The sequence below is a fragment of the Thunnus albacares genome, chromosome 11 (assembly GCF_914725855.1).
Source record: "Thunnus albacares chromosome 11, fThuAlb1.1, whole genome shotgun sequence".
In the NCBI taxonomy this organism is placed as follows: Eukaryota; Metazoa; Chordata; class Actinopteri; order Scombriformes; family Scombridae; genus Thunnus; species Thunnus albacares.
This window is the reverse complement of record NC_058116.1, coordinates 8,834,249-8,861,456: the sequence shown is the minus strand read 5'-3', so window position 1 is coordinate 8,861,456 and position 27,208 is coordinate 8,834,249. Positions and strand designations below refer to the sequence as shown.

The 27,208-nt window shown below is 40.6% G+C and overlaps 2 protein-coding genes and 1 long non-coding RNA gene across 13 annotated transcripts; 2 read left to right on the top strand and 1 right to left on the bottom strand.

Moving 5' to 3' along the window:
• The first annotated feature begins 148 nt into the window (after positions 1 to 148).
• On the top strand, positions 149 to 16,581 carry ddx3xa (DEAD-box helicase 3 X-linked a). Of its 9 annotated transcripts, XM_044366692.1 has the most exons (23): positions 149 to 329; positions 422 to 495; positions 1,421 to 1,472; positions 1,746 to 1,793; positions 2,608 to 2,664; positions 3,040 to 3,132; positions 3,230 to 3,301; positions 7,036 to 7,209; positions 7,530 to 7,665; positions 7,809 to 7,913; positions 8,002 to 8,101; positions 8,261 to 8,396; positions 8,595 to 8,692; positions 8,778 to 8,876; positions 8,995 to 9,155; positions 9,263 to 9,407; positions 9,502 to 9,646; positions 9,988 to 10,038; positions 11,377 to 11,558; positions 12,268 to 12,385; positions 12,474 to 12,627; positions 13,071 to 13,192; positions 13,471 to 16,581. In XM_044366692.1, the coding sequence occupies exons 2-23, from the start codon at positions 451 to 453 to the stop codon at positions 13,554 to 13,556; spliced, it is 2,379 nt and encodes a 792-aa protein (XP_044222627.1). In that variant the 5' UTR covers positions 149 to 329; positions 422 to 450; the 3' UTR covers positions 13,557 to 16,581. The 9 variants fall into 9 exon arrangements, with proteins under 9 accessions (XP_044222627.1, XP_044222629.1, XP_044222626.1 ...); XM_044366694.1 differs by having other exon boundaries at positions 149 to 495; positions 7,036 to 7,143; XM_044366691.1 differs by having other exon boundaries at positions 149 to 495.
• A 1,146-nt stretch (positions 16,582 to 17,727) lies between these two features.
• On the top strand, positions 17,728 to 27,199 carry nyx (nyctalopin). 3 transcript variants are annotated; one of them, XM_044365574.1, is made up of 6 exons: positions 17,728 to 17,997; positions 18,106 to 19,003; positions 19,257 to 19,321; positions 21,233 to 21,519; positions 22,206 to 22,510; positions 24,340 to 27,199. In XM_044365574.1, the coding sequence occupies exons 3-6, from the start codon at positions 19,300 to 19,302 to the stop codon at positions 25,166 to 25,168; spliced, it is 1,443 nt and encodes a 480-aa protein (XP_044221509.1). In that variant the 5' UTR covers positions 17,728 to 17,997; positions 18,106 to 19,003; positions 19,257 to 19,299; the 3' UTR covers positions 25,169 to 27,199. The 3 variants fall into 3 exon arrangements, with proteins under 3 accessions (XP_044221509.1, XP_044221508.1, XP_044221511.1); XM_044365573.1 differs by having other exon boundaries at positions 17,728 to 18,021; XM_044365576.1 differs by lacking the exons at positions 17,728 to 17,997; positions 18,106 to 19,003 and having other exon boundaries at positions 19,057 to 19,321.
• Positions 22,362 to 24,431, bottom strand: LOC122992038. Its single transcript, XR_006405969.1, has 3 exons — positions 24,344 to 24,431; positions 23,878 to 23,951; positions 22,362 to 22,448 (listed from the first exon to the last, which is right to left on the bottom strand). It is a non-coding gene; the product is annotated as an uncharacterized LOC122992038 (long non-coding RNA).
• Positions 27,200 to 27,208: the final 9 nt, after the last annotated feature.

Below are 27,208 nucleotides of genomic sequence, written 5' to 3'. Positions count from 1 at the left end.
TTTGCAGAATGCGGGTAGGAAAAAAATAAGGCTGACCAATCTATAATGATCGGTTTCATGTGTCTACCAATAGCTGCGAAGGAGAAACATCGCGATGTTTGTGTAACAGCCCGCTGGTTGAGGCGATATCTCGCGTTACCTGAGCACTCGATGCCTCATTCCGCCACGGTCGAGCCTGCCGAGAGGGGGGTTTCTGTTCAACAGCGCTGCTGCAATCCTTTCATTTGGAAACTTGAACAGAATTTATATTTATAACAAACATCACTGTTTTATTTATTTTAAGTAAACGTTATTATCTAGCTAACTTCATAAGTAACCGTTGGCTCAAGGTAGTAATTTGTACAGAATAAGAGAAGCTAAGTTAACGTTACAGTTACATTAGACCCGGGTCGTGCTAACAAAGAAAATCCTTTCTCTTCAGAAATAATCCCCCACTACTCTCTTTTAGTTATGAGTCATGTGGTCGTTGATAATCCACACGGTCTAGATCAGCAGGTGAGTACTTTCAAGTGGCTACTTCAATTGTTTTTTGTTTTGTTTGTTTTAAAAATGGTGGTGATTTGCCGTTTAAGCACATGTAGTTTTCGGTAGAGAAAGAAGGAGCCTCGTTAGCCTGCAGCTAAGCTAACGCTGCGGCTGGTAAAATGGAGGTGATGATGTCGCTGTAGAGAAGATTGTGATGGCGGAGCTCGACACTGCGTTGTGCCAGCAAAACTCAAATAACAGCCTTATAGTTCACTGTTTTTGTTTAAGCTGGCGAACAACTCATTTAAACGTAACTGTAAATGACACGATAACCGTCTCTCCTGCGATTTTATCCCAATTAATATCAATTTACACGGTTGTCTAATGTTCAATACCCGGCCGGTATTGGCCCGGCAAGCGTCGGGCCTTCTCGACCTGAAACGTGGCGCAGGAAAAAAATGTTGGCAGCGGGTTTTCAGCGACCCAATAACATATTTTATGTGGTCAACTTAATAAGTCGCTCGGGTAGTTTTAAACGTAGATAGGTCAGTTAACTACTAGTATTAATTCGCGTATCACTTCCCTTTTATGTGGTATCTTTTTGTAATTTGTCAGCATTTTCCGGCTGGATCATCGTGCTATGCCGGTTGTTGCGACACATCAAGTTAATTTTAAGACCAATATCATAAACAGGGAGTTTTGAGGTTGTTTTTTTAAAATTATACCACGTAAATACGAGAGTCGGAAAAAATATACAAAATGATTTGATAAGAAGTTGAGAGGCAACCATTTTAAGTCGGAGAATTACTTTAAATATGCAAAATATCATTCGAGGTAGCCATTTTTTTCAGTTTAACTTTTAAAATGTATTGGTAGTTTTGGTTGTTTAGGCACTTGATTTTTACACAAATTACCCTCCTAAAACCGTGAATGTCTCTTTTTTTTGTGTGTTTAGCTTGCTGCCCTAGACTTGAACTCTGCTGAGGGACAAGGCGGAGGAACTGGCAGTAAGTAATGAAGCCGATTTTTATTTAAAAAATATCTGTAAATGATTACATTACCTTCAATCTGTGCCTCATGTACTTTTTTTTTTTTTAATTTGACACTTAGATATTGATTATGTTTGAGTTACCAATATGAACCACGGTTTCTGTTTTACTGTCTGTGGTAATGCAAGTTCCTGTGTTTAGCTTTGGCTTGTAAACAATACCAATCTCAGTTAATGAGGGTGATAAACTGCAGATAGCACATGACATGTTTTTCTTTCTCTCTCCACTCAGGACGTTACATTCCACCTCACTTGAGGAACAAAGATGCTTCCAAAAATGGTGAGTTAAACTTAACACCACCCGCTGAGCCACAGTCAGACCAACAACACAGGTTTGACTTGTGGTGTTATTGATGTAAAAAGCCCATCAGAGCATGGTAAAAGCAAGCACAATTGCGAAAAAAAACAAACGGTGAGGCTTTAATCAGACAATATCTGTTTCTTGACATGTTTTTACCAGTCAAGACAAAGATGGTGGTTTTCAGTAGTTTTGCTGCACTCCAGTCCATTGGACCGTTAAAGACATTTGTCTCATTTTTACAAGTGCACAGAATGAGGAGAGAAAGCCACGTCAAATGGGTTTTCTGTCTGTGCACTACAGCTTATTTGGCAATAATAAAGTAGGGTAAGTGGTTTTATAGAATGGCTGAAGCCTCAAATTTTCACCCCAGACTGCTCATAAGACAGAACGGGGCAAATTTTAAAACGGCCTGATTGAGTTTTAACAATCATTTCGTTGAATTGTTTTATTCTTTGGCTGGTGTAACGTCTCACATGTGAACAAGAGGAGTGCTAGCTGTTGACTGCTCTGATAAAGGGAAATGTGTGGGCTGGGGTTGGTGTCTGTATCAGTGTTGACATCTGTAGACTTTTGAAAATGTGTTTTTTGAAGCCAGGATGAGGCGGTTATGAGTGCACAACAGTCTTAATTTTTTCTGTATTTCTTTAGCCTCTTAAAGGCTTTAAATCAAGACATGTGCTGTGCCTGGCATACTCGGATAATTTTACATTTTAAATAAATATTGGAATCTTGGTACTGTGTCATTACATACTTGACGTTTTTCTCGTTTTGCTGTTTTCTTATTCCACCGCAGGAAATGCTTATTCCGCTGGTAGACAGTGCGGTTATTCAGTGGCACCAGTAAATCTCTGTAAGTCCCTTCTGTCTGCTTTCGCTGTGGGCAACCTGCATTTCCAGATGCATGAAATAGCCATTTACACACCAGCAAAGCCAGTGCGAAGGGGGAGAGGGTTAGGTTAGACCCATACACTTCACAGTAAAAGTTAATGATGGGCTCATGATTAATTGATGTGCTTCTCTCTGCTGGAATGCTTGCTGTCAGAATGAGAAATACCATATGATAAAAGATAACGGGCAGTCTTATGTAAGCATAAGATACTTTACTATAGTGAGTTGGTTTTCATCTTAATATTTTAATCTATTGAAGTATATTATAGATAGATTAAAAATGACTTTTCCCCCACTGTATATTCAAGCCCATATTTCACCTGCAATGTCCCCCAAGTTTCTTCTAAGCAGTGCCCACAACCATGGCAGGCAGAGTGTCCACACAGATACAGAAATAACTATACTTCAGGATGGGATGACTGTACGATCGGTAACTATTAGTGTAAAGTCAAACCCAACACTCATACTGCATGAGCCAGTAATTATGGGCGAGTCTTTTTATAGCCTGCTTCCCTACCTTTGCTCAGGTTACCCAAGACTGGCTTCTCAAGAGCTTGCCTTTTACCATGCCTACAGTGGGGGTTGGCGAAACAGATGTGGTATACCTTGATCTCTACCTGCATGCCATGCCATCTACTTGTTGGCAGAGTTTTATAGTGTATATAGCAAAACACTGGAGCACCGTCAATGTGCCCTTGCTTTGTCATTGTCACTTGGAAAAAAAGGCAGCAAATCTGGGCCTAACACAGCATTTGCCAAAGCTTGCAAATGAAGTTTATGATGCATGGTGATGGTGCCTTAAATATTCTGCACTGCATCACTAGTGTGGCTGTTTATACTAATAATGAGACAGTATCTGCTGGGAAAGAGTTACCCAAGTCATATACCTTTTTTTAATTGTATTGTCCAACCATTTTAACCTCTGTCACAGTTTATAGTCATGAAATCACAGTAGGGATTTTATTTATCAAAGTTCTTTTGTTTTTTAGTTCTAAAGTACAGTCTTACAGCTTTTTTGTCTGCCTGAGGTTTACCCTTGAAAGGTACTTAGTGGGATTATTGAACAGTATGCTGAGAAGCTGAGTGTGTGCAGGCTTTTGTTCCAACCACTGACTGTACCAGGTGATTTATTTGAATAGTTCCTTCTCAGTGGTGTGAAGATAGAATAACCACTGATTATAAACTGGTGCAGTCAGAGGTTGAATAGAAACCTGCATGCACCAGGGCTGTCACTTTTTCAAAAAGTCAAGTTCGAACGAATTCGAACTAACAAGTAATTCGTTCACATGAATTCAAACACAACCCATATACCATAATGTGTCGGACATGCAGTTTGCTGTGACTGTAAGCACATATGGCCAGTGATGTCCATCCGTCAGTGGCAGTGGTCAGTCTGTCTCACCGCTCAGTATAGTCTTTACATTTTCCTGTGTGGTGTCATACAGCTGCACTGTGTGTCTTGAGATAACACTGTTTCAGATAAGGTTGTAGAGTTGACGTTGCTCCGTTCGTTTGATGCCTTTGCTGCCTCACTTTTTTGGTAAACTAACTTGTGGGTTGTTTTAGATTTGTTGTTGTTGAAGAGTAAGGTAGCTGCTTTTTACAAAGTTGGCAGTCTTTGGTGGTAGTTTTGCCATCTACAGTGTAAAACCCAAAATACTTCCACACACTGCTTCTCAGATGCTTCAGTGTCATGATTTTTTTTTTTTTTTTTTTGATCAGCACAGCTTTGCTTGCTATTGTCCTTAGTCACTTTTATGTATTAGCTTAGTTTACTGATATGTCAAAGAGTATGTGATTGGTCAAGCTGATAGTGAATTTTTAAGGGCTCCCTCTGCTGGATCACAAGATAAACTACTTCAAATGGTCTGTTGTGCTTACAGACTGTACATTTTGAATTCAAACAGGTAACATTACAGTTTGAATGTTTAATTTTTCTGGAGCAAAAGTTAGAATTTCTAATGAAAAGTGACAGCCCTAACATGCACTCAGCCATCCTAGACACATGATTGAAATAGTCCTGATCTCAAATGGGTGTTTGTATATTGCTAGGTTATTTCAAAATGGTAATTATCAGGTCTTCTCCTTGGTCCGTTCTTGGACATTTGAGATGTGATTTGAGGCATTTTTAGCTTGTCTTTACTCTGCACTTAATGTGCCTGAATGATAACTGTTCTTTTAGTCTAGCAGACTGTCAAAGCTAAATCATACCACAAGTATAACTCTTGGTTATAAATAGTCAAAGGAATCTTGCAACATATAGTCTTTGACGCTGAGCTGGTTTAAGTTGGTACATAAGCATCTCTAGATTATGCTGTTTTGTTGTCCACAGTGTGGGACATGATGATTTGGCATCATTAAAATATGTGAAACTGTGCTAGGTGACGTGTTTTCCTTTTCCAAGCAGTGTTGGATACACAGAACTGTTAAGAGCTCAAACTCAAAAGGTTTGAACTTCCTAAAGGTTGCTTTGCTAAAATTAATCACAACATGAGTGATATATTGGGGGGACTTTCACTTGTAATGCTGTAGATTAGACATGTGGGCTTTCACTTGTAGATGGACACAAGTCTATCTATGACTGCAACTAACCATAATTTTCATAATTCTTTGATCATTTTTTTGGTACTCAAGATGTTAGAAAATATGTGTTCATCACAATTTCCTGAAGCCCAAGGTAACATCTTCAGAATCTCCAAAGATATTCAGTTTCTTATCACTTAAGATAAAGAAATGAGGCAAATCCTCACAATTCAGAGGCTGGAACTAGGTAATTTTAGCATTTGTGCCTAACAAACAACGTAAGTGATCAATTATCAAAATATTTTCTTTTGACAAACTTGTTGATTAATCAACGAGTTGTTTCAGCTCTAGCCAACACTGCGTGGAAAATAAGAATAAAAACCCTAGAGTGCTTTCGTGTGTCGGGTAGCTATGACGCATCTCTGGGTTATTGCAACACTTAAACATAATTTTAAGAGGGGGAACTTTGTGGTTAGGGTGTAACTTGCATTGTTTTCTGAGTAAGCTGAGACTATATGGTACTATTTTAATCTTGGTAAACTGGTTTGATGTGATGTCATCTGCACTGCTGTCTCAGAAAATCAGGCTCTGACACTGCTGCATGGTGTGTTTTGCCATGTTTGCAGAGTGCACATCATTTTTGTCCGATACCAGTCTGAGTTATTAAAATCTTATGATTAATTTGCCACACTGCACTTGTTAAATTAAAGCTCACATCTATGCAGTAAACATTTGGACAGTGCAATGAAGCTGGGAAGGTTTCTAAACTAATCTGAAGTAAAAGTAATGCGTATCGTGTTTGAAAGGTCCCAAAATGTTCACTGAACTGTCAAAATCCGTATCTTGTTGTTGTTACCTTTTTTGAATTGGTGAAGAAAATACTGGATCAGTGTACGGTTGGTATCACTGATACTCTGAATGTAATCACTCAGATCAGTATCAGAGACCAAAAAAACTGGATTGTGGCCTAATTTGTCCATTATGGACTGGTCTACAACACATAGGTCGTGTGTACCCGTGTTAAGCATTACAAGGCTTTTTCCTTGTGCTTACTTGAAGGGGGCACCTCGATGGACATTTACCTGTTGGTCCACAGGTGTGAGTTAAATCATCCTCACTACAGATCTTATCAGCTCCATCAGCTGATCTAAAACTCCTTCAAAGCAAGTCCAATCTATGCCTAGATCTGTGCAGCTGGTCTGCCCTTTGATGCTACTGCGGCATAGCTTCTGCTACTTAGCAAGCCTTCCCATGGCAGCGCTAACTGACCATTGTCCCCCACCAGCCTCATCCTCGGCCTGCACTGATAATAGTGTGGCCTCCGATGGGAACGATGACACAGTCGATGTCTAAAGCTGGGCAGATCGTTGTGGTAAATGTCCCCCACAGGCAGAGTTGGGGCTCAGTAGATTGTTTGGTCCAGAGGAGTTATCCTATAATGAAGCCAGTATCTTGGTTATTGTTTTTAAAAGTAAATTAGAATTAGTTTACCTAAAACCTCTGCATCTATTCTCTTGTACATTATGTAGAACTTGCTTTGCATTTTTCCCCCTACTTTTTTATATTGGACAATATAAACATTTTTCTGATAATTCTGCAAGCTTTCAGCTCAGATTCATATTTACTATGGAGCTGCTTGTATCCCATCTGTCTGCAAATTAGACTAAACATAGCTCAGCACTGGAAGAGACTCATGGTTAGTAAGCACTATGAGTACAGCCAAATGCATACTTGCCCATTGCCAAAAATTTGTAACGTGCAACACTATGCTCTTCCTCACAAGCTTCTCCTGTTTGTGTCCCCCCTAAAGATTCATCCGGATGGGATGGTGGACGCAGCAATGGATTTGTGAATGGTTACCATGACAACCGCACCAACGGGGGCTTTGGAGGGCGTGGACCCCCTCGCAATGATAGAGGTGGGCGTGGCGCCTACCGTGGTAACAGGGGTGGAGGCTCGTTTAATCAACCATTACAGAATGCAGGTGGGGAAATCCTATCATGCCTTAAATTATCTCACTGTAGCTTTAGTTGCAGAGTGATGAAGTAAACGTCTACCATCCCCCACCCTTGTTCATGTAGTTGTTGCAATATCAGAGCACCCCGTGCACATGCAAGTTGCACTTGTAATTAACATTAGCTATAAACTTTATTTAAGATTAAATAACTTATGATCAATGGCATTCTGATTTAAGGGAAAGAAAATGTTCCAGTATTGGTAAGAATACAGCGTCATCTGACGTCTGACAGCAGATTTGCAGAAAAATTTCTGTTTCTAACAAGCACTCTCTCTGCTCCATTACAGGGTTTGGCAATTATGACAACAAAGATGGCGGCTGGGGAGGACCTCCAAGGGATGCTGCCTTCAACAGCTTTGGGGGGCGTTCTGATAGGTCCAAGTCGGCCTTCTTTAATGATCGTGGGGCAGGCTCAAGGGGAAGGTGAGTGAAATTGTTACATTTAATAGTTATAGTTAATACTTTGCTTATTACAATTACTAATACAAACTGCCTAGCGTGGTTTGTCTTTATGTAGTTTTTCCTTTTTTAGCATAATTAAAAGGTAACATGCTCGGTGTGTGCAGGTATGAGCGTGGCGGCTTTGCTGGAGGCGGAAACAGCCGCTGGGTGGAGGAGTCCAGAGACGAAGATTGGTCCAAGCCTACTGCTCCCAACGAGCGCCTGGAACAGTAAGCCAGATCCTGATCAGAAATAATAAAGCTAACAGTCGCATTGCATCTACATTTGACCTAAACCTTTGCAAATCTTATTTTCTAGTGAACTGTTCTCTGGGAGCAACACTGGCATAAACTTTGAGAAATATGATGATATTCCTGTGGAGGCCACTGGAAGCAACTGCCCGCCTCACATTGAAAGTGTAAGTGTGCATTCAGCAGTGCTTGCACATTCTTATTGGTGTAATTAAAGGGGTCGGCCGTATCTATATGGCCTCTTTTCTTTTCTTTTTAATTTTAAAACATTTTAACAGAGCAGTTTGTGCCATATACTGACAGTGTCTGATTCAATTGTGCTGTAGTTCCACGATGTGGACATGGGGGAGATTATCATGGGTAACATCACCCTGAGTCGCTACACTCGTCCCACTCCAGTGCAGAAGCATGCTATTCCCATCATCAAGTCCAAGAGAGACCTGATGGCTTGTGCCCAGACTGGTGAGTGCTTCTATATATTCTCTCTCTGCACTTAACAGCCTTAAATAGATGTACCAGCCTTTTCCTGGTAAAATTCTCCTTACTTTCTAAAAAGAAAAGAGGTTCATGGATCGCTCAGTGTTCATCTTTAGCTCTGTTTTTATATTGTATTTCAGTGTTTAACAGTAGGACTGTGTTATGATCCCTGTTGTGTTTCAGGTTCTGGTAAGACTGCTGCCTTCTTGCTGCCGGTGCTGAGTCAGATCTACACTGATGGTCCAGGAGACGCTCTGCAGGCCATCAAGAACAGTGGACAGGTAATGGTGGCAGAAACACACAGTAATGGAACATATCTGTGACCATTTAACTTATTTGAATAAACATTACTTGATTCACTCTCAGGAGAATGGAAGATATGGACGTCGTAAGCAGTACCCACTCTCCCTTGTCCTGGCTCCCACCAGAGAGCTGGCCCTGCAGATCTATGACGAGGCGAGGAAGGTGAGCACCAAGCGAAGCACTGCATCTGACGCCTTCATAGAACATACTGCACCTTTGTTTGTTCAAATATTGACTGTGTATTCATATGCTTGACTGTTTTCCTTCCCTCCTACCTTAGTTTGCATACCGATCACGTGTACGTCCCTGCGTGGTGTATGGCGGTGCTGATATTGGCCAGCAGATCAGGGAATTGGAGAGAGGCTGTCACCTGCTGGTTGCCACACCTGGTCGCCTTGTCGACATGATGGAGAGGGGCAAGATTGGTCTGGACTACTGCAAGTCAGTATAGCACAGGGATCCACTGAGACTAAACGTGTAGTTGAAACAAGTGACTCCAATATTTGTTTATATAAATACACTAAAGTATATGAAATGTGTCTCTGCAGCTACTTGGTCCTTGACGAGGCTGACCGCATGTTGGACATGGGTTTTGAGCCACAGATCAGACGCATTGTGGAGCAGGATACTATGCCACCTAAAGGCATCCGTCAGACCATGATGTTCAGTGCCACCTTCCCCAAAGAGATCCAGGTATGTTTGGGCAGTTAACAAGTATACAGACTCATTTGCCATAGTTTGAAACATAATATATGTTTACTAATCGGTTTGATTTTGTGTTGTGTAGATCCTCGCTCGTGACTTCCTGGAGGACTACATTTTCCTGGCTGTTGGGCGTGTAGGTTCCACCTCAGAAAACATTACCCAGAAGGTGGTCTGGGTAGAGGAGACTGACAAAAGGTCCTTCCTGCTTGACCTGCTCAATGCCACAGGTAAGAAAGTGTGGTTGAGTTTTTGTTTTGTTTGTTTTTTTTCCTCCTCCCATGAAGGTCCCATTTAGGCTCTAAACCATCATCCTGTGTTTGTCAGTCTGCCCCATACCAAGCTAATATTGACTATGCTACATCTCTGCTAACAAATGTTCATTATAGTAAAAACCTGCAGTGAATGATAAAATATGAAAACAAAATTGTACAGGGGTGGTCAGGAACTGAAATCATGCTGTTTTTTAAGGGGTTTGCTTCTGATATGGTCTTTGTAAGCACAATCTAAAGCTGTGAAAGTTGTGTACTGCAGAGGCTTACATGTTCTGGCCGGTTTGGTTTTATCTTAGTTATTCCCAGTGAGGTTCAGGAAAATGTGACAGAGGCCCCAGAAAAGCCTGGTAAGTGTGAACATACCATAACCTTCACTCTGACCCCCAAGCCAGAAACATCACATCCCATGGCTCATCCTGTCCTCTGCTCCCCAGCTGACATGCTGCCTCAGTTTTTTGTTTTTTTTCCTTCCATTTCCAATAAGAGCTTGTAGGACCAACAATAACACTTACCTTGCACCATACATAGCTGAGTGAATTTCAGAGATGGAGGTGATAGTACAGTCTCTCTCCACTGAAAGGGGAGTCCCTTTTTAGCTTAGTCACTAAGGTCAACCGGTCAACGTGATCATGCTGGCTGTTTGTCATAGAAAGAGCTCTTAGTTTCCATGAGTCAGATGGCTGTGACAGATCTAATGGCACCAGCCTGCCTGTCAGTTCAGCAGACAGAATACAACAGACTCTGTGGATCTAGTGTAGTCCACTACACTGCTATATTGATGAATAGCACTATATTAATATTCCTTTTTAATAATGTATTGAGTCATTGCTGGCTTATTAGTATTACAAGTCCTGTGTTTTGTAACTAGACTTTACTTCCAAAGAAAAGTAAAGTGCTGTTTCCATGGTAACCGGTGCAGCTGCCACTATAAAAAGCAAACTAATATGTAATTTATGTCATGGACAGCCTGGCGAAAGATGGCTTTTATCAACCAAGGTAAAGAGGCTTGGTGGGGGGGCGCATCTGCATGAAAATGGCGAGCTGGGCGTCCTGTTTGTCAGTGCTGAAGTGTTACCACATAATAATTTAGCCAGTCTGGACTTTATTAAAGTACTCACAGGCATAAGGAGGTTTGATGGATGGAGGGTTTTTTTTTCTGTCTTGTGCCAGAGTACATTTGCACAACAGTTGAAGGTTTAGCTGTGAATGATGCGACTTGAAACGTCCTGTCCTACCCCATCACCCCTCAGCCATTTTTTATTATCGTGAGCTTTTATTCTGATAGCCATTAATGCCAAATATCTGAATTGTAACCCAATATATAACAATTCAATGGTTGTTTGAACATAAACGATAGTTATTCAGCTATCATCTTCAGTACTGCGTGCAGTAAAACTGAAGTCAAGCTTGTCAATTAATGGTTGTCAGTAAATTTAAAGCTTTTTATGCAACCCCTGTCTCCATTTCTAAGTTGTCATTTTGATTATTTTCTTATTTTACTTCATGATCTTGCAGTTGTTGACCTTGTATTATGACAGTTTTAAGTTCCTGCTCCCATCTCCTTTCAGTTCAGAAATCCATAAATAACCTTGTTCCCAGTTATCAATGATTTATTTTCTTTTTTCTCCTTTCATGCTCTTTATCCTGCTCTCCTCCTCCTGTCATCCTCATTTCCTCCTGCGCAGGCAAGGACTCGTTGACTCTGGTGTTCGTGGAAACCAAGAAAGGAGCCGATGCCCTGGAAGACTTCCTTTACCACGAGGGTTATGCCTGCACCAGCATCCATGGAGATCGATCCCAGAGAGACAGAGAGGAAGCTCTGCATCAGTTCCGCTCTGGGCGATCCCCCATCCTGGTGGCTACAGCTGTACGTAGTCATGCAAACAAGTTGGCTTTTTTCCATTCTGCTTTTACCTCTTCGGGATCCTTCAATAACTGCATTTACCACACCACTGAAAATACACCTAATTGTTATGTTGACATGTAAATGTTACTTATTGTTTAACATATTAGTATCATTGAATCATGTCTCTATTATCGGGCAAAATGGTTTCTGTCCCATGTGGATGACTAGCGCTAATTATAATAACTGGCAGCAATTTCATTGGCTTCAATCCCTGAATGGTTTAATGCAGATTTACAACGGGATGAATCTAGTGGTCAATAAATCATGAATCAGCCTTAATGTAATGATTTATTGACAAGGTTGCCATATTGAGTAAAACGTGTTTACCTTTTCTCTCCGTGAGATTTACATTTTTCTCACTGGAGGTGCATCATGTCCTACTACAGGACTTAATGGGTTGGTGGGTTCTGTTCCTTCCATTTTAATAAAATCAGTATTAACAATATTATGAGACCAAATTACACTGGATACTTGAGAGCTCGACATTTGGGGCTTTAACACAGAATCAGAACTGGTTTGATTGGGGTCCAGTAATGTTCAAGTCATCTCTTTGAGCTAACTCTTGAATGCAATCAGGGCTAAACTTAGTTATCTAGGTCAGTGGACTAAATTAAACTCTTCAGTGTTGTCATCAAATCTTGACTTTATTTAATCTCTCTCCTTACTTCAGGTGGCTGCTAGAGGTCTGGACATCAGCAATGTGAAGCACGTTATTAACTTCGATTTGCCCAGTGACATTGAGGAATACGTTCACCGTATTGGCCGTACGGGACGTGTGGGCAACCTTGGTAAGTACAAGTTTTTAACCTGATGCCTATTGTGTATTTGAATTACTTGTTATACAGTATAGTCTGACACTTGCTCTGTCTTGTGCAGGTCTGGCCACGTCGTTCTTTAACGACAAAAACAGCAACATAACCAAAGATTTGCTGGACATTCTGGTGGAGGCCAAGCAGGAGGTTCCCTCCTGGCTTGAGAGCCTGGCCTACGAGCACCAGCACAAGAGCAGTAGCCGTGGACGCTCTAAGAGGTAACTTTCACACACAGAAGCAAATGTATTTTTCAGAACATACACAAATGCACGTTGTCAGGTGCAAGTCAAAGATCATACAGATCTCCTTCTGGGCATCTGTATATCTTTACAACATCAGCATGATCTTTTAAACAAACTGCTAGTTGACACATTATCTTATCTAACCATATATGTGCTTGTGAAAACAAAGACAAATACACCCAAATGTTGTTTGTCAACTGCATTTTAAACTGTGCCCTCAACTAAATATTCTGGGTTAAAGTTTTACCAAAATGAAGGCCACAATTCGTACATCAATATCACTCCCATGAGATCCTCCGATATTTAAACTACAAGTCCTTTATTTGGAGTAACTTTAATGCCTACTGGTCTCTAGCTCGTACCACCCTCAGAAGATCTAAACCATAACTTACACAAACCAACATTCTTGTCCTGTCAAGGTTCTCTGGTGGTTTTGGAGCCAGAGATTACCGTCAGACACCTGGAGGCTCTGGAAACTTCAGCAGCAGCCGTGGAGGACGCAACACTGGAGGACATGGAGGGAACCGTGGCTTTGGTGGAGGTAAGGCAGCAACGATGCATTTCCCAAGCTTTTTAACTGTTGTTTGAGCCATCAATACTTGTAGGTTGAACCTTGCTGCATCATGTTAAACAGTTGCAACATTTGTGCTTTTTGGCACAAAAAACTGATCCGCATAAAAATAGCAGCTTACAAGTTGCAAGCTCTTTATTGCATACAGTTACTGTAAGGCTTACCTGTAATGGGAAATTTGTCAATTTGATGTAAATGTATTTTTTGCTGCCGTTTGGCTAACTGACCTCTGATCTTGTCTTTCACAGGTGGCTTTGGTGGCAACTTCTATGGTAATGACGGCTACGGAGGAAATTACAGCCACTCTGGTAGTGTGGATTGGTGGGGTAACTAGTCACCATAGGAGTAGGTTGCCATGCCAACCCAACCCAATGGAAACCACATGTTAACTTAAGCCAGACCATAACAACCCTCCCTGTGTAGCTTCACTGACACACAGTACATTACCAACCCTGGTTCTCTGCCGTTCGCTTCTCTCAAAATGAAGTGTAGCACGACGCAAAGGAAAGTCACCAGCACGTGCAATGCACCGGAGACCGCAGAGATTTGCACACCTCAGAGTGAGCATGGATGCTGACATGCATTGTCCGATAGCAACCTCGGACTTTCATTGTTAGAAGTATTTTTGTTCTTTTTGTGGAAAAAACCCAATTGAATAACCTGAGGATCATTTGTATGTTAATGTACTGTGCCTTTTGAATTTAAACAGGAAATCTGTGTTTTCATTTCACCAGATGAACATGGCCAAGAGCTCTAAATTTGTTTTTACTATTATTTTTGTTTGGTGAAAAATATTAGAAAGGTAAAAAAAAAAAAAAAAAAAAAAAAAAGCTTAGACTTAATCAAACCTTGGCAAACACTGGGACATTGTGGCTCTCGAGTCATGATTCCATTTGAACTTCAAATTTATTGCAGAAACATCATGTAGCCTTTTCTACAAACAGCTAATGGAGCCATTACTATATCGAATACAAACTGGGCCACTCTGTGAAGCAACCGTATTTTAATTCTAAGGGACAAAGTTACATTTGTTTGTTCTTTTTTGCTCACTCTATCCTGGACAGGCTCCTTTTTATGGATATGGTAGTCTTTGAAATAGCCATTCCTATTGTAATCTTAAGAAACACAGAAGTCATTAAGCTCAGTGCCAACAATCGCTGAGGTTTAAACAAGAATAATCAATGCTGGAACTTGTTACTCCACATTTTTCAATTGACTTGACAGTGTTATGGCAGCTAGTATGTTACCAAGTGCTAGCTACATAAAGTGGGCGGTGTTTTTTGTTTGTTTTTACTTGAGACATTTTTGGTGCAGGTGTGTGCAAAATTGAAAAACTCAGTCAGTTTTTTGATTTTTGTTTTTTTGGGGGGGGGGGGGATTGTTTCTCTACAAATATGTATCAAAACAAAAAATGCCTGCCATCTTGAAAGTGAAGTTCAAAGTGGCTGCATAAAGGACCACAGCATCGGGAGGGCATAGCGTGGTGTTAGTGTTTACTGAATCGACTGACCACCGCGTGGCCCACATGGTATTCTACGCTTGCAAGTGTTTTGTTTTTTGGTCAAGGAGAAAGGACAAGTGAACTGAGTCGCAGGCTTAACTTAATTACAAACGTTTTCTCTTTTCAAGCTGCGTTGGAGGCATGGTTCATCTTTAAGAGACAGGCAGGAGAATGATCACTGAGGTTTATCAATTAAACAGGAACAGAGCGGGGTTGAGCAGCACTCCGACCACCGGGGTTAGGGAATCTAGGGTAGGCGTGGGGCGCAGTTTTCAGTGCACCGCTGTTGTCAGTGGCTTTGGTTTCCATTGCTGCATAGTGTAACTGTGGAGGCGGCCAAAGATGAGGGAGTGTCCACTTCCTTATGGAACATTAAAGTACTGTCAGGTCCTCTGGGAGTTCATCTGCTCTGTCATGTATAAAAATCTGTGGCTTTGTAAAGCCAGAGCAGGCTTTTCCTCTCAAAGAGGAGCAGCCATCGAGAGGAGGAGAGATGGGGGCGTTTGACCTCAAAATGCTCCAGTTTTCTCAACGGGTGTGTTGTGCCTTGAAAACTTTTTTTTAAAGAAATTGAACTAAAAGTGGATGCACTGACAGTGTTGAGAACTTGAGATTGAATGGTGCTACTTGATTTAGGTGTGTAGACCCTTGTACGTCGTGCCCATCAAGTTTTACAAAAGTTATTTTATTGCACATCTAGAGTTTTATATAGATGTCTTGGATGATATGTGTCCTTAAGCTTCCAAATATTGTGTGTGAGGAGATTGTGAAAAACGCAGCTTGTTTACAAAGGGGAAGGGTTCTCAACGTTTAAACCAGGATTTATTTGGGACCAGGGGATTTAGCAGTTGGGGGAATTTAGCCATTTGCACAGATTTCTAGATTCTACTTTTGCTGCTAGTTTTGTGTAATTTATTAAGCATTTTTGACAAATATTTATTTTTGTAAGCCTCAAAGTGATTCTTTGAAAGTTTCAGAAACTTGACCAAAAGACAGTACAAAAAACACTGGCACTTGAATGTTGAATGTCACCTGTATGCGTGAAATTTATATATTTCGGGGTAGTGTGAGCTTTTTAATGTTTAAGATACATTGGACTCAGTAAATATCCACAGCTGTTTCAGGGCCTCCTCAGGGCCAGTCATCTCTACTAGATTATACTAATTGGTCAACGAAATTTGAAATGGAATTGAACAAACATGCCAAGGTTTGGAATGAAGCTGTCAAAAGAGCAAATAAATTTCCTAAGCATATCAGTGCAGAAGTGTTCAGATTCTCCAATTGTGTGCATTATTGATTCTTTACTCTAATTTGACCTGATAATTATTTTTCTCCAGTGAATGTCTGGCACATGGCAATCCTTAAAGAAACAAACATGTGGTTTATTCTCATTGTTGTATTTGCATATATTAAAACTCTGGAGTTCTCCTTGAATGTGGAGCACGTCTACAGCATTGATTTCCAAAGCAGCCATCAGTGCCATTTGGGATGAACAGCAGGCTCTGTGCAGGCAGAACCCGAGACCTGTTCCACGTCCACTAGAGAACCCTAGAGCTCTTTAGATGTAGACTTTGCTTTCTGTATTAGCTTATAGGCTACTGCACTGCATGGGAAATACTCAGCTGTGCAATTGTATGATTTTACCAAATAAAATGTTTGAATGCAAAATTATCTGGAAGAATCCAGCATGTTTCCTGAAGACTTGTTTACTGTAGTTGTGCTGAGAAGACCTGTAGCAAGCGGTCTGTCGCCCTGTGTGGATACGGGGCAGGCGGGCGGCAAAATCCAAATTGGTATAGATTGGATGGGCTTAATTTCTTTTGAAGAAAATATATAAAGATTTCATTTGTAAATTCAACTGTGTCACTTGTGTTATTTTCCCAAACATTGTAACTGAGTTGTCCTAAACTGCATCATACAGTGATGTCTGTCCATTCAGTGTGTGTGTGTTGTCACAACCTGCCTCAACAAAGGGTGAAGATGCATTGTCATAACAGTATTTATGTTCAGCTAGGAGACACAAACCCAATATAGTACAACATACACGAACCTAATACACTATACGGTCAAAAGCATGCGGATACCTGTGGATGGGTGTTTTTCATGGTTGACACTAGTGTCCTTGAGTCCAATTCAGCAGAAAATGTAAGATAAATCTTCATGTTACAGTATTAACTGATCAATGATAGTGTGCTTCTAACACACTATCGTTGGCAACAGTTTGGGGAAAACCTTTTACTATTTTATCAGGAGACACAAATGTCAAATTCTATGCAGGTGCTCAGTAATGATTTGCACAAAACTGCACACTGCTGTCTTGTTTCCAAATCATGAATTATGTTATATGTAAGGGAGGGTGTTAGGTGACTTCTCTACTACTGTAAAAACACATGATTGAATGTATATATGGGTAAATGTATTTATTCATAGATTCATATGTTTTTAAGGAAACAAATCAAGAGCAAACCTGCTAAAAATGTATAGAAACCTCATCACAAAAAAAGAAAAGGGAAATATGAAAACATGGAACTCTGAGCACTAAAGCACACTGAACTCATGAAATCTGAAATGTTAAAGAAAATAAATAATAAATTAGCGGCCCACTAAACATCCTAGTAAACGCATGATCTCAGTCCTAGTCCCCATCACCTGGCCTCTGTCCTTATCTGTTTCAACCACTGACTATATAAAGATGACAATGACCCCATGAACAAAGCAAGATCCTTAAAAAGAAACTGTTTTCCCAGTTTCATGTGGAAGAAACTGACTGACCTTCACAGAGCCCCGACCTCAACCTATCCCAACACTTTAGGGATGAATTAACACTAACTGTGAGCATGGTCTTACTGCCCAACATTATTAGTGACTGACTCTCACTAAAAGGCCTTTTGCACTGAAAGCATTTTGACATGTCAGTTGGAAAAGAAGCAGGTGTAATTAATAAAATTAATGACGGCTGAATTCCATTTAGCTGCTTCAGTTTCAGGGTCTTGGTGCTGGACCACTGTCACACTGTCACAGTTGACTGGGAGACTTGAATAGAATAAAGTCATCATTAACGTTATTAGTAACACCTGTGCTTTTCCTGCTATGACAAGTCAAACTGTCTGCTGTGATAAAGGCCTGCGCTCTCAAGGCTGAATGGGAGAAAATCCCTGCAGCCAGATTCCAAAATCTTGTGGAAAGCCTTTCTCAGTGCAGCAGGCAGTCAGATGGACAGGCTGAATCTCCCAGACGACCCAAATCCAGAGGCCTGACATTATTTCCTCTCATGGTAACCAGACATGCCGAGAACATGGTAACCCTGTGTGCTGAATTTTAAACTGACGTGGGATATGAGGTTAAAATTCAACCGTCTGACCTGTATTTCCTGTCTCTACAGATGGTTTCTACTTTGGCCATCTGTGGGAGCTTTTTAGGCAGTGAAAAGACATTACATACCCTGCATGAAAACCATGTTTACCCCAATTTTGGGAGGTTTTTCGTGTTACTCTTGAAAGAAAGGCCACATGGTCACCTAATGTGCTGAGTAGGTTTCATAACCACAGAGGCAGTGACACCCATTAAAACCCTGTTGTGTAATTTCTGTGTCATTTTGAAAATAAGGACATTCAAGTCTGGTGAACACGTACAGCTTTCAGGGGAGAAAAGATGGTCATCCATACAGCTTCAACAGCACACTAATCTCATTTAATAAATTTTATTGATCAGCTCTCATCAGATCACACTACTGATGGCCTGCTCATCCCCTAATCCATTTCAACATCTGCATTTCTGACAAGTTTCATGTCCAACTTCATGCTCTGTGTGTGTGTGTGTGTGTATGTGTAGGTGGTTGGGTGTAATCTAAGTGCTGTGTGTTTCTAAGTTACCCCTCTGCCTCGGCTGTTTGATCTGAAAGCTTTGCTTTACTTCTGTAATCCCGCCAACCGCCCATCTCCATCTCCATCCATCTAGCCCTCTCTCCATCACTCCATCCAGGGGATTTGACTGCCATTAAGAGATGGCTTTTTGGTGTGTGTGTGTGTGTGTGTGTGTGTGCTTATGATGGGGCATGCAGACACACAGTGAAGGGGGGAGGATGAGGTGTAGAAACACAACCTCATACTCTTTGACTGGAGAACTGTCAGGCAGAGGCGTCCAGTAATCTGGCTCAGTTATGCTGTTGAAGGTGCACTGTGCAGACTGATATGGGACAGGCAGGATGGACAAATGCATGAGTATTTGGATTGTGACTTTTACACACACACATGGATGCTACTGTCTGGAAAGATCTACAGGTATGTCACTTTCATTTCTGTGTGTCGTATTTCTTGAATGTCTCGGTTGTCTGTTTGCCCCAAATTAACAATTATGATGTAGAATAGCAACCACAAAGATTTCAGATTGTAACTCACCTTGTTTTCCCATTCAAAGTTAAAATCATTGTCCTTAAAACTAGATCAGACCTCCAACCACAGGCTTGGTCATATATTTATGTAATTCATAGTATTCCGTCATAAGTGCTACTCTGCTCTTTTTGTGCTGTTTCAGACCTCCGTTAATCCTGGCATGTCCCAGATGAGAGACTACAGTAATGACTGTCATCACTTTCACTGGTCAGTTTCAATCCCTTCACCCTTCAACTGCTTTTTTCCCCCACGTCAGCTGTAAAAATGGTCTCACGCCCTGTAATGGCTTGTTGAAAGTTGTAAATCCTGTTATCAACATCATAGATCAGACTTGTTTCTTCCAGGACATAAATATTTTGTTGAGTGAGAGAAGAATGATGAAGACCTTCATCTATAGAGAATAATTGATTAAGCTAAGAGGCAGGCCCAAACTCAAGCTAATGTGAACTGAATGGAGGGTGAAATCCCAGGCACAGACAATACCTATTGTTGTGGGGCTAATCTCTGATGTAAGCCGTTCTGTCTTAATCACATCATCATTTCACCAGCAGCTGGCAAAGAGACAGTTTAGCCCTCAACCTGCCAGTCAACGTGACTCAAACATCAAATCATTACTCCGCCAGTGTCCTTGTGTTACTGCAAACATCGATGCAAGCATTTAATCTTGGGAGGGGGTTAATAGAGGAGCTGATCTGCATGTTTTTTTTCTTAGTTTGTTTACTAATGTCAAATGTTTTAGAGATTTTGGTGGACTGGAGTTGTACAAATATTTGTTTTCTTTGGAGCAAATTTAGTTTTGGTACGAATTAAATAAACCAGATATGATGTGTTAGTTAGTGTGCTTCTCAGGTGCTGGTAGGTGGTTACCTTCAGACAGAGCTAGGCTAGCTGTTTCCAGTCTTTGTGTTAAGCTAAGCTAACCATCTCCTGGCTATAGCTTTGGAATGGACAGATAGTGGTATCAATCTTTTCATCCAACGCTCAGCAAGAAAGTGAATAAGTGCATTTCCCAAAATGTTAAACTATTCCTCAAACCAAGGCTGGATCACCAAACGGTAAAACCCAGCAACTGCCCAAAAGTATCAGGTTTACCTTGTATCATTTGAGTCTACATCATTTTATTAATCGCAAATTTGTTAGAAATTGGCACCAATGCACCATGAATCAACTCTGTGTTAAAATGTAGTTTTAAGATGTTAATTGTTTTAGTTTATATTGAGCTCATTTGTTGTAAAATTTTGTTTTATGAAACTGCACACAAAACTGAGGGCAAGGTTGTACTATTCATCATATCATAGGAGTACTGTAAGGCTGCAACTATCAATTAACAACCACAATAAAAATGAATCAATTTCATTATTAATAGGTCTGACAATTATTTTATTTAATAATCAACTGATTGTTCAGTGTATAAAATGACAGGAAATAGTGAAAAATGCTGATCATTACAGACACAGAGGGAAATATTGTGAAAGTATTGTTAAATGTTCAAATGATCCAATATTTCACCAAAAATCAAAGATCAGAGAAAAACTCCAAAAACTGAAAACAGATTTGTGTATCAGAACTTTGTTTTTTATTTTTTCCTCTCCCATTAATCATCTGACGACCCCTCAGATTTATCTGGTGACCCTTTGGAGGGGCCCGACCCCTAGGTTGGGAACCAGTGGACTAAACTAGTAACTGTATATAAAGTAGTTGAAACTAGCTCCACCTCCAGCAGCTACAGCAGTAACATGCTGCACACACACTGATGCTTCAGTATTAATTATCTAATGATGTCATATCCAAACCACTACTTTTACTGCAATACTTTAACTACATCAAGCTCATAATACTTATGTACTTTTCCTCAAGTATTAAGTTGGATTTTTAATGCAGGATTTTTACTTGTAATGGAATATTTTTACACTGTTGTATTGGTACTTTTACTTCAGTAAAGGATCTGAGTACTTCTGGCACCACTGGCAGTCAACAGTACTGAAACACTTGAGCCTGAACGCTGATTTTGGAGTAGAGGCCTCTCTAGTGGTTCTTTGCAGTAAAGTACTTCTGACTACAGTGTTGTTTACACTTCGAGGCTTTGACATTCGTGCCCTCTCTCTATCGTCCTTTCAGTCTCTGTGCTGTTCGTGCTGCCTCAGGCGGTTCTGGCACGGTGGGCGTGTGTTCGGGCCTGTCCGGCGTCTTGCTCCTGCACTCAGGAGAGGAGCTGCAGCGTCCTGTGCGACCGGTCCGCCATGGCTGAGCTGCCCAAAGAGTTTCCCTGCGAGGCCTCCGCCATCAACCTGGACAAGAACAGACTCAAGTTCCTGCCAGAAAGGGCCTTCGGTACCCTGCCCTCCCTCAAGACTCTCTCCCTGGACCACAACAACATCTCCTTCATTACCCCTGGAGCCTTCAAGGTCTGCCTCACCTTGCTGGGTTTTTATGCTGAATTGTGATTGCACATTTCCCTCAAATGAGGCACAGATTCAGATACCAGGTTCAGTACAGAAATTATTTTGTCCTTTTCCATTCATGTATTTTTATATGATACCTCATCCTTGCAGTTGCAGATAGTTTCGGTTTCATTTGCTGGTATTTTGTGATATTTGATGCTAAAATATTTATCACCACCCCAAAATAATGGAGGGATATGGAACTATGATGGTAGCGCCCAAAACATATAACCTATAAGTGTTATATTCAAAAGCTATTTGCCTTTCCAGAAACAATACATAACAGGACACAGATCTTGCTGTGGACAGTTTTAGTTGGAACCAATTTTTAACCATTTTCACCATTATCAGATTAAACCAACATCTGCTTAATTAGATAAGTATAAATAAATAGATAAGTGGGATTATGTTCTTGGGAATGAACTGCCCCTTTAAGGAATTGGAGCTGCATAAAAAAACTCACTTGTTCCTTTGCCCATAGTCTAAGTCAATTCCACAAAATTTCCCACAACCTGTTTTATCCCACAAACAAGTAATTTATACTGCAAACATAAACCTTTTCTACTGAGGAAATGATGACATATTACTGATGAGTAGTCAAGTAAAACAGTTCTCCAGAACATAGTTTTGACTTAACCTCTGTTCTGCAGGGCCTCGCCAACCTGGTGGAGCTGAAAATGGCGCACAATGACTACATCAGCTACCTTCATACACGAACCTTCACCGGGCTGAAGAAGCTTGTGCGCCTGGACTTGTCAGACTGTAACCTCTTCAACATCCCAGACCGCATCTTCATTGAGCAAATAGTGCTGAAAGAGTTACTCTGCTTCCAAAACAACTTCCGCAGGATCCCTGGAGCCATCAGAGGCATGGAGAATCTGACTCACATCTACCTGGAGAGGAACAAGATAGAGGCGGTGGCTTACAACTCCCTGCTGGGCCTCGGCAGCCTCAAGTAAGTCACTGGCTGATCTACCTCATGTATCACCTCTCATAGCTACTGGCAGGAATTAATTTACCAACAGTCTGGCAATGTAATCTACTCATGGCATGGCAGAAAATCTTCTTAGTGACTGTAGATGGGGAAAATGACACCAGGTAAGCATAAAGAAACAGGAATAACTTCTTCCATTATTAACCAATTAAAACCATGTACAGTAAAATCAAAGATGGTGCAGGAAGCAGTGTCCTCGGTGCTGCTACTTGTGGCAGGGAAGATAATTTAAAGTAGTACTACTGAATAAAACAGTGTACTTTAAATATTTTTCACCCACCAGTGGCTACACTGAGCACAGTACTGCTGAGTAGCACTGTCGGCAGGGTTGAGGAAGAACTCCTGCACCATCTTTGATTTTATATGTTTTGTAATGACTTTAATGAAAGGGACCTTTCTTGGTAGGAATAAATCATGCTTTTTTGTTACATCACACCATCCTGACTCTGTTTTTTTTTCCATCTGAGGTCTTGGGGAGTACTCCTGCATATATAAAAAACATTTTGTAAACCCTTTTGTTGCTCCAGAAGGAGCTGCACAAAGTCTGATAAATTGCCTCAAGTAACGTAATAAAAATAAAGGAATAAAAAAGACTTTGCATTTTGGTTCTGCTGAATTGATATTGATACAGTTGTTTTATTTGTTATAGAAGTGCAATGCTAAATTGATGATGAATCCTTTTAAGGACCTGGATTCTGAGAGATGGTCATCCAGGACCATGATAACATAGTATGGCTGCCAATAATCAGGGATAGATAATAAATGTAATAAATGTATAGTTACAGCCTATGGATCTTTATATTCTACATTCTTATTATTATTCTACATTTATGTCAACTAATCCCATGAAAAGACCAAAACAGACAATAAATTTAAAATATTGTCTATGTATCCAAAGCCTGAGCTACCTCATTCCTCTGTCTCATAGACCTTCATTGTTATCCAAAAGCTATTAAAAATACATATGAGCCACACAATGTTCATTTATTTCCATTAACATGGTCAATCCTAGGCACACTATCCTGGGGCACCAAATTTGTATCAATCCACAGCTGAAAATGGTACTCAAAAATGCACTATTTACTCCTGCTTGAATAGTATTTACTAAAAACTAGTTACCCAGCTGTTTTAGATTTTTTTAATGGAATTACTAGGCCATTAAAAAAAATAAACTACAAATTTGTGATCCATTTTTAAAGATTTACTCCTTTAGGAACAAATGGACTTGTGGTTGGAAAGTATTGAGAGACAGAGTAACACTTTCGGTTTTCATTTTGTCATATGATTTGTTGACCATAAGAAAACCTCTAGAATAACACAAGTCTTACCTTTTAAGATACCAGCCTCGTAGGATGTTGTTCACATCTTCTTCTCAGCACTTGGTCTTGTGTTTTCCCGCAACCTGCCAATAAACATTGATTGGAGAGCTTCAATATTTTTACCACTGCTCAGTTATTCCCTTCCCCCATAATTATTTTCTTGTTAAAGATTTCTACTTTTGAGTTTTGATGTTAGAAAATATTTTTTGATTCGGAGCTCATTTCTCTTTATGGTTTTGCTTTTCCCTTTTCTATGTGCTTTGGTATGCAGCATTTTTGGATTTGGAGAGCATTTTCATTAAGTTTGTGATTTTGCTTTTGTATGGGTTTTGGCCTTAAGGGCCACCATACTCTGCTGGTTTTCCATCTCTTTGGTTGAAGATATGCTGACACCAGAGAGCACTGTGTTTAGTCACTCTAAGAAGGTCCTATTGTGACGAAATCACTCTAAAGTCCTTTTCCTTATATCAGGTACCTGAACCTCCAAGAGAACCGCATCAATGTGATCCATGACCAGGCCTTTCAGGACCTTGTGCGACTGGAGAACTTCTACCTCAATGACAATCTGCTGTCTGACCTGCCCCGGCTTGCCTTCAAGGGCCTAGGCCGCCTCAAGATGCTCAACCTTGGGGGGAACCAGTTGACCAACGTGTCCAAGACCTGGTTCAGTGACCTGGTGGAGCTGGAGGTGCTGTACCTGGACAGGAACCAGCTGCTAAACATTGAGGAAGGAACTTTTGAGAACCTGACCAGCCTGATCACGCTCCACCTGAACAGCAACAACCTCACCACCCTTCCCTTTCCTGTTTTCCAGCCCATCTATTTCCTGGGCCGCCTCTACCTCTTCAGAAACCCATGGGAGTGCGACTGCTCCCTCGAGTGGCTGAAGGAGTGGATGGAAAACTACAAGCTGGTACGGGACATCCCCTGTGCTTCTCCGTCCTCCGTGACCGGGCTGGATCTCAGCGAGGTGGTCTTTGCCAAGCTGAATGGCACATGTGTGGATCCCGCAGAGCTGAACCTGACCACGGCCTCCTCAGAGATCGTCTCCACCACGGAGAACCGCTTCAACAGTCTCATTTCAAAGCTGCTCCAACAGGAGCTCAGAGAGGAGATGGGGAACGGTACCGAGAGCCTCCGCAACGGAACTCTATTGGAATCCGAGGACGGGGAGCTCTCTGCAGGGGTCAAAGGGCAACGAGCCGAGGCGAGCCAATCACTTCTCTGCTTCCTTGTAGTGTGGCTCATCTTTGGTTTGATTGGCCAGTCTGACATTAATATCTGTCTTTCTTGCACATGAGAACTGTGGAAATGTTTGCTTCCTGACCCACAGGCACAACTAGGAGTAGCTTTTGTGATTGCCGATGAGATAAAAGATGATTTTATTTATTTAAGAGCTGAGGATTACTCATGCTTGCATGTGTAGTTTACTGGTGTGTGTCTGCCCGGCTAAACATAGGATTTGGGGATTTCTTGATTGAAGATTGACAATTACATGGCAGCAGTTATTTTCCTATGAGCTATTTATATATAATAATCTATCATATTTATAGATTAACTATTATAAAAGAGAAATCAGAACTAGTCATCTGATACATGTCTGTTTCTTGGTTAATGAACAGCTATGTCAAGCTGTATGGTTGCAGGATTCATTTTCACAGTTAATAGAAGCCGGTGTTTATTTCAAACTGTGGATTAATGTGGAGATGTGATGAAAATGTATATGTAAACTTCGACCTTTTGTTGCATAATACTCCATTTTAATTAATATTATGTAATATTCATAGCATTACATAGTCTGTTACAAGTGTTTTTTTTGTATTTTCATTCACATGTATGTGTAAAGTTAAGGGAGATAAGACCTCCTGTAGTTATTTCTGAAACAGATGTCCTTTCTGCTCATTTTTATTCATTCAACTCTAAATGTAGATTCTGCAGCTTTTCCATAAATGCATTAATCTTCTTATCGCATACGGCTCAGTGTCGTCGCTGCTTGTGTATGCTACAACGTAATGGAGGGACTTTGTCATTGCTTTTGCCTCCTATGGATGGACTTTTTTTCCCCTTTATGGACATGATCTCTCTCTATACAGGGGGTGTGGTGGGTGTGATTGCCATATGTCAGGATGTGGATGGGGGAGGTAATAGTGTGAAAGCATTTCAGTTCTCTTTGGGATAAGAAAAGCTTTCAGGACGATATGCTGCACACAAATGAACTGTTATTTATTTGCAATATGTCTTGTGTACTGCAATCATCAAATACAGTACACACTGATGTGCTTTGTGTAGCTGAAAAAGTCAAATAATATTCCTGTTCTAACACCAACCACTGGTCTGACAGCCAGTTATTAGACATAAAAGTCTGTCACATGATTTATTTTTCTAAATAAAAAAAAAAAATGCTGTTGAACTTTGACATGCCTGCTCGGTGACTCCTTTAAGCCTCAGTTGAGGAGTCGACCATTCAGCGATGAACACCAGTTAATCTGCACATTGGCCTGATGGCCCTTTAATGTGGGATTAGGCTGCAAATAAGAAAACTGGGGAGGCTGGATGCTGCAACTCATCCCTCTCATGCAGCTGTTTTAATTGTGGACCACTGCAGAAATGTAGTATATTCACAACATCTTTAATTTATCTGGGCCAAAGTTGAAATGACAGTGTTGAGCCACTGTAGTAAGCTCACTATTTTACTCTCTCATTAGTGTAAATCTTACAGCTGCACTAGTAAAATCTGGTAACACTTTATTTTATGTCCTGTAATGTGCTAATAATTTCCTTGAAAGTTTCCATGAAAAGTCCTGTAATTTGATACTAATTATAGGGAAAATAGAGACAATGTTATGAGACAGCTACCTGAGTTTAGTTAGTTGTTTTGAGTTTATAAGTTTTCATTTTCAGAGGCAATTACTGGAAAATCCAAGTATTCATTTATTATTGGAAACGTTTTTTTTTCCATATTTGTTTGACAAATGTGACATTCATGCATGTTCATTTAACCTGCTGCACACTGACTAAAAACTCTATATTACATTGTGCTTTTGGGGTACCTTCCTAAGAATTTACAAATGAAATAGTCTGCCTCATAATCTGTCATGTCACATGTATATGTAACCAATATGAACATGTGATTTTGTCTCGTTTTGTCTCTCATTCTGTGAATAAGACATCAAGTCTGTAGCTCTGTGAGACTCCATTACTTACCAGAAAACGAGTTTATTCATTGAATCACGGATGGTTCTGGAGTGGGTCCAGTTTTAAGGGGCTATAATACCCCTGTGACAAAAAGCAAGGACGTCCTAATGTGTGAAGGCGTTTTCTCCTGAAGCCAGGGCTTCCT